This window comes from Opisthorchis viverrini, assembly GCF_000715545.1.
Source record: "Opisthorchis viverrini unplaced genomic scaffold opera_v5_1, whole genome shotgun sequence".
NCBI classification, from domain to species: domain Eukaryota; kingdom Metazoa; phylum Platyhelminthes; class Trematoda; order Opisthorchiida; family Opisthorchiidae; genus Opisthorchis; species Opisthorchis viverrini.
The window spans coordinates 7113653-7125364 of NW_008751657.1; the positions used below are offsets into that span (position 1 = coordinate 7113653).

General features: G+C 40.6%; 1 protein-coding gene across 1 annotated transcript in view; it reads right to left on the reverse strand.

The window, feature by feature from the left end:
- Nucleotides 1-11712, reverse strand: part of T265_00118 (hypothetical protein) — a gene marked incomplete at both ends in the record, with an annotated part of 46660 nt that overhangs the window by 22544 nt on the left and 12404 nt on the right. Inside the window, one exon of the mRNA XM_009163775.1 lies at nucleotides 9050-9223. Within this exon, the coding sequence (XP_009162039.1) occupies nucleotides 9050-9223 (174 nt within the window). The remainder of the gene's footprint in view (nucleotides 1-9049; nucleotides 9224-11712) is intronic.

Here is an 11712-nt window from a genome sequence, read left to right on the forward strand (position 1 = left end):
ATATATATATATATGAACAAAGTACTCAAACAGCATTGATATCGGTGGCTATCGGCTGTCCAGATATTTTCGTTGGTCATTAAAGCCAAATGACAGTCAACACAAGATCATGCCTCAGAGCCAGGTTACCTAAATTCATTCGGTTTTTTCACATTGAGGACTACCGTTTCACCCACTATGAACCCAGCTGTTATCAGCTGTTCAGCATCTCAAGCCAGTTGTATTAACTGTGCAAGTTATCTCTCAAATGACGGCGTGAACATGTTGACACAATGGTCCAGAAAACTCAAATACGGAGTTACTTAAAAGACGAACTCCTTCCTTAAATGATCCTGAGTATATTATCAAACTCTACACACATCACCGCACTACCCGTTGTTCTGTATTATTTGTCTGCCCAGAAACAAATACTTTATCGGACAAAGTGTCAGGTTTTTTTCAGTTTCCGATAACATTCTTTCAGATTTCTAGTAGTCGTCCGAGGCGTACGAGTACCCTTGTGGATCCTCTTCAGACGATACTTGATAAGATGCCCCACCCAATGCATTTGGATAGGATCAACTGTCTTTGAAAAAAAAACACTGTTCAGTACTGGTGTGCTACGCAGCAGACTCTGCATTCGAAAATCCCGAGATTCTTTGTATTGCTTACAAGCTAACCTTAGAATCAACCCTCTGAGTCAAAATTTTTGACTAAGAGGTGTAGAATTTTTTGTCCACTGTGGAGCACTTTTCTTCCGCTAAGTCCATCAGAGTGGTGGTTGCATTTTAGTCTTCGTTTATACCGGAAAGACGTTTTGTGCTTAGTAGTCCTTCTGCCTACTACTCATTCTAAAAGAAGACAGACACATTTTATCAGTAACGAACTGTCACGAATTCGAGTTTCTAACGGTAACGTTGGTTATCTGGTAATATGAGGATTAGAATTTGAGGGATACTTGGCAGTCCCGGGGGTTCATCAGTTTTCAAGAGGTGCCGTCAAAATCTTTAGTTAGGAAGCTCGGTATGATGACAAGTTTTCTTTCAAAGTTTCACCCTCTCCGCGAACTCATTCATATATATATTTAAATATAAAATATAAAACATATAAACGGCGCTACTTCCACCGTTCACCTGTTGAAACAATGAATGTTCCTAGCTGTCACCGACTAACTATGGAGTGGATGAGGCCATTACTGTGTCCAAAGACCCCAAGTCAGATTTTGCACTTTCGGTGTCATTCCTCGAATTCAATAAAGACTGAAAAATCTCTCTCAATCCCAAAATATACAGGCACTATTTTATTGTCAACCGAGCACTGCTTCTGGTGAAAAATCTGGAGACTACGAATAAACGTTGATTCTCAGGTCCGCACCTCTTTTTTGATGAATGCAGTCGCCCCGCTGTCGACTAGGTCTGCTGTGTGATTGAATTTTCAAGCAGTAGTTGGAATAAAACTGAAAAGGTGACAGATTTACGACGGCATTTGTAAAACAAGATAAACGCCTAACTTCATTTTGTCACACCGTCTAACCATGAAGTGGTCCGGTAGTACCTGTCCAAATAACAGGTTTGCCTAAAAGGGTGGAAAGTAACAATTCGTCGGATACATTAGCATAATCGCGCAGTCCGTTGGAATGCGTGGAAAATCACTGATGATTTCGACAAGTCGCAACGTAGTCGGCTGCGAGGGTCATGCTGAAATGGCGAAGTAGGTAGAGGTGGGTGAAGCATCAAAAAATGCATAATGACTCACTCGGTGACAGAATTAGCGATTCGTCCGAGCTAAAGTTAGTCGATAGCTTGCAGCCCTAAAGCATGGTAAACAGACACGCAACAACAAGCTGACGTTTTCGTGCTTCCAGTGATAAACTCCAACATTGGGGTACTTTTTATTCAGAAGACCGGGGCAAATAAACCGGTTTGGAAATGTTCCGTTTTATAGGTTTTAAAATAAAGCCTTTCCTCATGATGAAAACAGTCTTCTAAAGAAGCTCTTAAGAATGTACTGTCTGGGGTTCAAGTTTTGCGATTTAGACATTAAAAGGTTACTCCTTTTGCTTGCCAGAAATTTAAACGTATAGTGTCACCGTGTATAGTGCTTCATTGTCTTTAGCATCTGACACTTATTAAATAAGATATTTCACTCAGGAAAAAGGAATTTAAAGAAAACAAAGTGCCACTAACGTGATCCTTTTTCTTTTGTTGTGATCCACACGATGGGCTTATGTTTGCTCTCTACTACTGTTTGATTAGAATATCGATCTTTAAGCTTGCGACATGAAGATCGAGTTACATGTTCAGCGTGGTAAGTAAGCCGTGGTTTTGTCTTTCCTGTTTCATAACGAAAACCTGGTACTCTCCCAAAATTGTTTCTGTCTGCAGCTTAGCCGCAAATGGAAGGAAATCGTTGGTTTTACTAACCGAAAAGTCCAGGCCGTTTGTTGTATCCCTGACTCCGAAGCACATTTCAAAGACAAATTTCATGTCCCATCTGTTTTCATTTATGGTGTGAAATCCCCGTTCGGCAAAACAATACCAGAACAAACGGTCAGTTTGCCGGAGCCGGAATGTCGTTTTGGCCCATAAATTTATAAACATGCGACTAAGCGGGAATACCGCTACAAAAGCCAGAAATTTGCCACTCATCAAGCAGCTTCTTAGTTTAAATCTGCTAAGTGTGTGAATCTGGTTTGTTAAAAGGGATTTGATTGCTGTAGAGGGCGATCCCGGTAAATTTTGTGTGTCGCTGTACACTTCCCCTGGCACAACAGTTTCCGGCGTTTACCATGCAGCTTAGTTTGTGTAGAGTTATGACGCTCCAAATGGAATATAACTAGGAGACCGTAGTATCAAATGAATCTCATCTGAGGCCAGACCTTCTTAATGGACCAAGATCGAAATTAGTATCAATATCTCGTGAAATACATGCAGTTGAATACGAATTTGGTTGTGATGAGAGATTAAGCTAAATCGGTTGAGACTAATTAGTGTGAAAAGAGTATATTCATCGAAATGAGTTCAAGCAGAGCATACGGTTGACGGAAATTCGAGGATTGCGCCCATCCGATGATAACCAGGAGGGGTGAATTGGCCGTGGGTTGTCGAAAAGTTTCTAACAGCCTCATGAGTGGTGCTCCTTCAGGGCACCACTATACCTTTTATGAAATTTATCAACCGCATATGTTTCAAAAAGTCTCCCGTTAAAACAAGTGAGTGTTTTATATGAGTGTTTATCCCAACCGAACCCAATACGGTGTTGGTACAAACGGTAGACTTAACTGCTTAGCGCAAAACGTCCGAGATCGTTGGTGGGTTGTCCAGCAGCTTTAATGAGTCAGTTTTTTGCAAGTAAAGAATTCCAATGAGAATGTTGGATCGTTGTCTACTAATATGTGTATAGTTGGACAAGAACAAAACTCAGGTTACAAGTGAACACTGACAAACAATCCAATTATTGGCCGATTTTAGTTTATACGTAATCGCGATTTGACCTGCCAGGATCAGCAAGTTGAGTTCAGAGCACATATCACTTTCCATCCTCCGCTCAGCTGTCATTCACGCAAAACGGAAAAGAAGCAGGAAGAGTAGTCTGCATAGTGAACACAGTACTTCATATGCTAAGCTGTCACTCAGCAGACAGTGTTCTATCAGAAGGTAGTGCAAAGTGGTGCATTGCCTGCATCCTTATGAAGGACAGTCACAAAAGCACGGACACAGATTATCGCATTCCAGCTCAAACAGTCGATGTTTCACAGGATAAATGTGGTCTTCAAGTGCCATAAACCACACTTAATATAGATTTTTGCAGTTCAATGGGCTCAAGAAAACACTACCGCTCTGAAGTGCATTTGAGTGAGTAAAATGCGTTCCTAAAATTAAAATCCTGCTTACTGGTATGTAGCAACTTAAAAATCATTCCAAAGATAGCTTAAAAAACATTTTTCTAGCAATTCCAGTGATGTGAAGACTCGAAAAAGTGACTGTTGCACACCGTTTGACAAAAATAAAATTTTGTTGCTTGTGGTGCATTTGCACGTCTGTTTTTCTGGTTTCCAAATGTTTACCTGTTGTTGTTTCCACATGTTATGGCATATGGTGGTACACGGTTGTGTTTTGAGCCATGGCCTCAAGCCCGGGGTTTTTCGGTTAGGTCTAGTGAAAGAGGTGTGACCGGAAGTTTTCAAAAACGCTCCATAAACAACACTTAATACAGATTTTTGCAGTTCAATGGGCTCAAGAAAACACTACCGCTCTGAAGTGCATTTGAGTGAGTAAAATGCGTTCCTAAACTTAAAATCCTGCTTACTGGTATGTAGCAACTTAAAAATCATTCCAAAGATAGCTTAAAAAACATTTTCCAAGCAATTCCAGTGATGTGAAGACTCGAAAAAGTGACTGTTGCACACCGTTTGACAAAAATAAAATTTTGTTGCTTGTGGTGCATTTGCACGTCTGTTTTTCTGGTTTCCAAATGTTTACCTGTTGTTGTTTCCACATGTTATGGCATATGGTGGTACACGGTTGTGTTTTGAGCCATGGCCTCAAGCCCGGGGTTTTTCGGTTAGGTCTAGTGAAAGAGGTGTGACCGGAAGTTTTCAAAAACGCTGGTAATTCAGCACCACATGTCCCACCCTTTTTGCAATTTTTAAACACCAAACATACTTTGCACTGTAAAATGAATCAAGCTGGTTGAATATGGCAAATAAAATGCCAAAACACGCCTTAAAGTTCAACAACCGTTTTTATAAAATATTAGTGGGCATGTAATGAGTGGAAAAAAACACGATGTATGCAATTCAGAAGTGGATCGATAAAATCAAATGGGACGTTTTATCATTGGACACAGTCACTGTGTCATGTAAACAAGATGTATTCTCAGTCCTAATGTAAACTTGTGATGTCTGTATTTTCAATGTACAACTCAAGTTGATGGACATCCCAAAACATTCACCCACACACCAAATACGATTCTTTTGTGATGAACCAGTTGACGCAAAAGTAATAATACCAATCCTTACATGAAGTCAGATGCGAATACATTTTAGACTGAGGGCGAAATAACGGGGTATCACATTGCTTGTATAGTTAAAAAGGATAGGTGAATAACAACTGAGGCCTAGTTGCTTCATACGCCCGCTTAACTACCCATAAAGACTGAAGGGTAACTTTAAATGAAATATGAGTTTCTGGTGACCATAAAATCGATGGAAACTCCAAACAAAATGCCACAGATTCTGCCGTCCGTGAGGTTTATTAATCAGGCACGCTCTTCAAATTTAAAGCGGTCCAAATTCACACCTGAACATTAAACTGGAGTCATCTATATACAGACACTTATTTCATAAATACGATGGCGGGAGTAAGTAATTCAGCCGAATTTATCGTTCACAATATTCTGTAACCTCATGTGCTAAACAAGATTCACCCCATACGTTACAACGACGCTTTTACTGTCGAAAGCATTTTTAGAACTAATATTCTAAAGCTAACGAAAATACTATTGGAAAGTTGGTTGAAACTTAGATGTTTCTACTTTAGTACGAGGTTTATTGAACACCTAACAAACTATGTTAATTTGTAGGAAATTCGCTAATATATACCATAGCCTCCATTACACATGTCCATAGATTAGTTTAAAACCACCACGATCAAAATCATTCTAGCATTTGTCTCCACTCAGGAAATCTGAGGTGTTAGGTGACCAGAGCATGGGCTAGGTAAGTCATTCAAGTTTCTTTCAAAGTTACAGCATATGCTGGCTATAAGTTCATCTGAAGCAAAAACGTCGCCAAAGATCTTAAGCTGAACTTGAGCCGTTTTTCGCTCACTCCCGAAGGAACCTGACAGACGAAACCACGTTCCACTTTTCGTTTTATATCATACTACTATCGCTTCATTTAAGTAACCAACTGAAACCAAAAAAATCAGATCAACAGGTGTACCGCAGTCGCCGTAGTAAAATGTCCACTTTGGTTCCATAAAATCAGTAAATTATTGCGCCAACATTTGAAAGTTTTTGATTGTGTTTAGACAGGTCAGGGTCTTTTCAGATGAGCTGTTTTGATTGCAGTACTTCCGATTAGACCTTAAAGCCTTTTCCATGAAATGAAGTAGTCTAACACACTCATATAACAGATTCTGTTCGTTTGCTACGACAGGTTGTGAGTGGTACATTGTTCCGCATTGTTTACCTACCGAAGTAAGTAGTGCAGATAAGTGACTTTGAAAGCGATTACCGGTGCAACGCATTTTCTGCTACAAAAATCTCATAACTGGTTCAAGCGAGTTCAGCGCAACAAACTTCTACCATCACCTAATCAAAATTAAATGCACAGCTTCGTAAAATATCCGTTTTCGCCTGACAAAAAGGTAGAATCCATAAACTGGTATATTACTGTATGATTGAAAAAGAATGAATTGGCAAAAACTCACGGTCAATGACGCACGAAATTGCACGAAATTGACAACGCAACCCGCGGACTTGTCATGTTCTCAAGCAAGCAGACTGGGTGATTAAACGCTTGATGAAAAAACGGTCTTAATTAACTGACCAAATTGCCTTAATAATCTCGATGTCACTAGGGGACCATGGGGGTTAGTAACAGACCGAGTGCATGTGAAGTAAATGCATGAGGATGAAAAACTGATGTGGGAAAGAGGATACATGAAGTGGAATTATAGGGGTATTGTTGCCTTCTTAAGAAGCCAGACAATTAGGCCCGTCAGGCCCTTCATTAGGGCACGGTGAATTTTAGGTGCCAGCAGAATATAGCTAGGAGAATTATGGAGCAGGAGACGGGGAATCCTTCAAGTAGCACTGAAAGTTATGCAGAGACTGATTAATCCTCCTTTATGCGAGTGAAGTAGTTCTGTCATTAGTTCACACTACTTCTCGGCCTGTCAGTACAGACTGAATTTATTTACAGGACGAAACCTCTCCACACAGCCAACAGTCCATAAGTAGCTCAGAGGAAGAATAAACACACAAGACGTGTGAGAATTCCACCTAAGAACTCGTCACTCAAAAAGCCAATCAACATGCGTCCACGTGATGGGAGTGTTGTGACCGAACGTTGAGTGAATCTGTCGGCTAAGTGTAGGCTGGTCACACTGGTGATCAGCTGCTCATTGCCGAGCGGTTATGTTTAAACTACCAGTTTGAAGTTCGAAAGCTCGAAACTCCATGCAGTTGTGCGGGAACTGCACTGCTGATTATCCCCAAAAGAAATGAAATGGCTTCATGGCTTCTCAGCATAGAGTGACTTTACTTAGCAAGATGTACCTAGCAATTCCGTATGAATACCCAACTTAACTCAAACAGCAAACCAGTGGCTTCTAGTGTTCTGCGCACTTTGAATAGCTGCAAAGCTTTTCGTTTATCTGAAACTTACCCCAGCAGACAGATTATTATTCATAGAAATGATGAAACCCACACGCATATAATTACCTCAGTGTCGACCGTGGAAGAGTTTATTACAGCAAAATTTTGCCCCTAAAAGAGTACACCCATAAATAACACCCCCACCAGAACACAAATTACATGCTTTCAAAAAATCGACTGAATTTATGGCTATCCGTCCTGCTCACAAAATGCGACAAACGCCGAATTTTGATTTCGAGTAGTGATTTAATTTAATAGACCCCACAGTCGGGGAACGTCACTGCACTAAATGTTCCGCCGACTGGCAGAAAAAGGCGGAAGCTACATTTACAAGCTTTGACATGAAACGCAAAGACTTTGCCGAACATGTGAAAAAATGACTAAAAAATTATCCGTTACAACTTTCCATCATTTCAAAATTTGGTTGCTATAGAAGCAATCCCTATAAGCGGGCAATTCCCTCCAGATTATATGCTTTCCTCAGTCTTATCACTGAGGCAAATTAAATAGATTGAGATATTGGAAGTGATCAGTCTTTCCAAACTACCCATACAGATGTCAGTTGAAATAAAAGATGCTCGTCTTACCGATATAACCTCTCTGCTCATAACCGACCAGTTGGAAACTGAATTATTAACCTGTGTCTACTTGATGAGCACTTCGAAAAAATGCCCCATTTCTAACAACACCATAAAGGCTTTATCTGCATGCGTCATATCTACACAACTTCTTTCAAATATCCGTTTTCCAATACTTTGTCGAACTTTCTAGTTCCAGAATATATATGGCAGGTGTTACGTCGGCCTCCACTAGTCGAAATAACCTCCAAGTGATAGAAATTTTACTGAGTAGGTAAACTAAATGACGTAGACAAGACCCTTGAATGACCTTCAGAAGTTTCGAAAAAACTCTGTGGAGAAAGCAGCAACTAATGAAATTGGAAGGAATCTCCTTACGCCATGAACGCTGCCAGCTCTGTGAGCCCCCAGACAAGTACAGTATGAAGAACTTTGTAGTCAGTACGCTAAAGATTTAATCCTTTGGTTATCATAAACAAAATTAGAGAGCCCGCCAAAATTGATGTCCTTTGTTCGGATGATTTGCATGTCATTTCCTCTTGACTTCAAAAGTAATCTCGTTTACTCCTTGCAGTTTGGCTGAAAAAATGTGGTAATGTTTTTTCAGCAACAAACTTTTGTTTCTAACTTTGATGGAATATTCCCCATAATACATTTATGATTGCGTCCTTATCGGTATTTTGCCTGGCAGGTTTTGGGCCAAAAAATCTCTGGCCAGTCAGCACTTTCTCTCTTCGGAATTAATTAACTGCAACCCTAAGTTTCCCTTCTGCCCTGCGTGACACAGAAGACAATATCGTGGCCGTTCATTGAGGTTCTGGAAAGTAACGCAACATCGCATTAGACAGCTGAGAAAAATTCACCCATCACAGTTTTCATATAACATGCTTACGATCAGTTCGAGAGTTATTCACAGTTATTCCCGTGCAAATCAGGTCAATGTGTTGGTGAAGTGCCGAAACGCGGTAAACTAGGAGATCAGATTTGTGTAGTCCGAAAATGTGTTCTGAACACCACCAAGAAAATGGTTGACGGAATATAAAGGACAACTGAAGCGGGACAGATGAGATAGATTTTTCTAATAGGAAATAACGAACAGGTGGAATAACTTTGTTTCAAACCGAGACCGGTCCAATTCACAAGTGAACTTGTGGGTGGCGCTACATAGATGTCCGCGTGCAATTCTTCCGAGCAGTCTTTCTTCCTTGAGGCACTTTTCAATTTTACCATCGGGGATTTCGAAACCTCATCAGCCTCTTGTGAACCGTATTTGGCACGTTCAACTAAGTAAGACAGGATGGATGTTAGCAGCAAAATGAACCGTACTCTCAGTAACTGATCCCAGCATGATTCAATTTAATCGTAAACTGAGATGGCCTCGAGCTGCCTGCCAATAGTCCCGTTTGTAAATTCACATGGTCGGGCGCAGTACCAACAATTCCACTGAAGGTTCTAAGTAACTTGAACAGCATGCCATTCACCAGCTGGGGAGGTGTAAAGCAAATTAGTTGTTTTCTCTAAGTGGTATCGCACAGAAGGTCATCACGAGTAAGATGAAAGGACTTCTTCCGAAGAACCACTTCAAAGTCTTTAGCATGTGTTTTTAATGCAGATACTTCTAAGCGCTTAGGCCCATTTCTTTAGAGAGTCTGTTTTCCCTTTTGTGATAAAAGAATGACCACTCGTTTCCTGGAATTTTGCACAATGACTCTAGACGATCCAGTTTAATATATTTCTGTTTAAACAATCGTCAACAGATAGTTGATCATTGAAAAACAGGCATAGCTCACTCAAGTGCACACTCATGAATTATTTTGTTCAATGAATGCGCAATGAATGCCACTCTGTACTACTTCTACCCCGGTCAATTAATGTCAGTAGAATTAACTGTGAACAACAATGGGCCTGAGGTGAGGTGCTTTTCGGTAAATGAGCAGTCATTAGCTCATATCAGATCCGACATCAGACGAATCGGCACCAGAACGACGTTTTTCGCATAGCATAATGGAAACAAGACTCCGCTGACACTACCATGACAATTATCTGGCTAGAATAATTCAGTACTCTCTTACCCATAAAAAGAAATGCGAGTATAATATGTGATACTGTGTTTACTGTAGATTAGTTTATCAGATAGGTAGTAGGATTGAGTGATATAAGCTGAATAGTGTTGGGCAACATTATACCCACCATGATTTTATTGGAGATAATGGACAACTGGGGCTTTTTTCATCCAAGTTTTATTCCGTTCTAATGTCAGGCGACGAGTGATGGAAACATTGTTTTAATCCATAACCATTCTTCTTCTTTCAAATCCATATGCAGTTTGTTTGTTGTAACTCTTGAGGAGACCCCAAGCAGAGTACCTTGTTCAAGAAGTTGTGAACCACATGGGTTTTCACTAGAAGAGCATACTGGTGTCGTGATACACCCTCATAGTACTCTTAATGTTGACTCCGAAAGTTCTGGGGTACTTAGCTTCTTTAACCATGGGGAATCTCATGCAAACTCGTCATTAGAGAGAAACAAACGGTTTGTTTCTTGTGCCGTTGGATAGCCTAAACGCGAAGTTGCCGTCAGCTGCGGTCATAGTTTACCAGCAACGGTCACGGAAGAAATCTCTCTATCTCCAGTGATTCTAGTCGTGGTAAGTTGGTGAATGTCTTCCATTCAACCCGGTTGATGGTGCAAACTCGTGTATGGTATACGACTGGCGATGGTGGGAGAAAAGGAGATAACCAGCCAATACACCGAACACTTTATACCAGTGTGCCTGTATATCAGCAAGTTTTATCCATAAATATGCCGTTCTAATAGAAGAGTAATGATGTTCATCTATTTTAACTTTATTTTGGCTCGCAAAACACTATGTTCATTCACTAGAAAGAGTAGTTGAAAAGCTTTCATCTGGTAGCTAACTAGGCTAAAAGTGTTTCTTGGAGCATTGCCCGTATTATAACATGCTTTAAAATTATTTTTCCGACTGATAAATCTATATGCTACATGAGAAAACCGTGAGAATTCCAGAACCATCTGGAGCGAATTAAAAGGCTCTGCTTTGCAGCTGTCTAATCAGAATTTAAAACAATTGAAAGGAATGTGTTAAGCTTATTTTATTTTAACACGAGCAGCTTCATACCAGTTCTGCAGCAAATAAACATCAATCAGGAGTAACAACGCAAACCTTGAGGTTACCTTTTTGGTCAGGCTAAGTTTTCAACAAATTTTTTTGAAAACTGAGTGAAAGGTTTTTTCCCTAAATTTATTCTTCAAATGGCTGAATGGTTAAGGTGCAAACCTACTGATCACAAGGTCAGGGGTTCGAACCCTACCCTAGCACCTCGGCTGCTTCTGACTAGGACTGGACAGCTTTGCACCAACATGGCATTACAGCTAGATGGTTATAATTTTTGTGGTTCTCAAAAACTAACAGCCGGGTCTGAGTGATAACACTGTATTAGCAATGTTGTGGAATGTAGGTAGCTCGGGTGCGCTGTTTGGTTGTTGGTCTGATCGCCGAGCTTGGCAGTTGGATTGCAAGCCCGTGAGCAGATGCACTGGAAGTATTCCAATCTCACAGGCATTAAAGGCTGGAGGTGAGTGTCCCATATTCACATCCATAACGAGGTTGAAGAGGAAAGATGAAAGAGTGGGGTCAATCCACTCAACCCTGCACTGACGATGCCACCTCGATTGGTGATGAAACGCTTGCAATCCAACTACCAAGCTCGGCGTAGAGACCGACAACCAAACATGGTATATTGCTGATCCT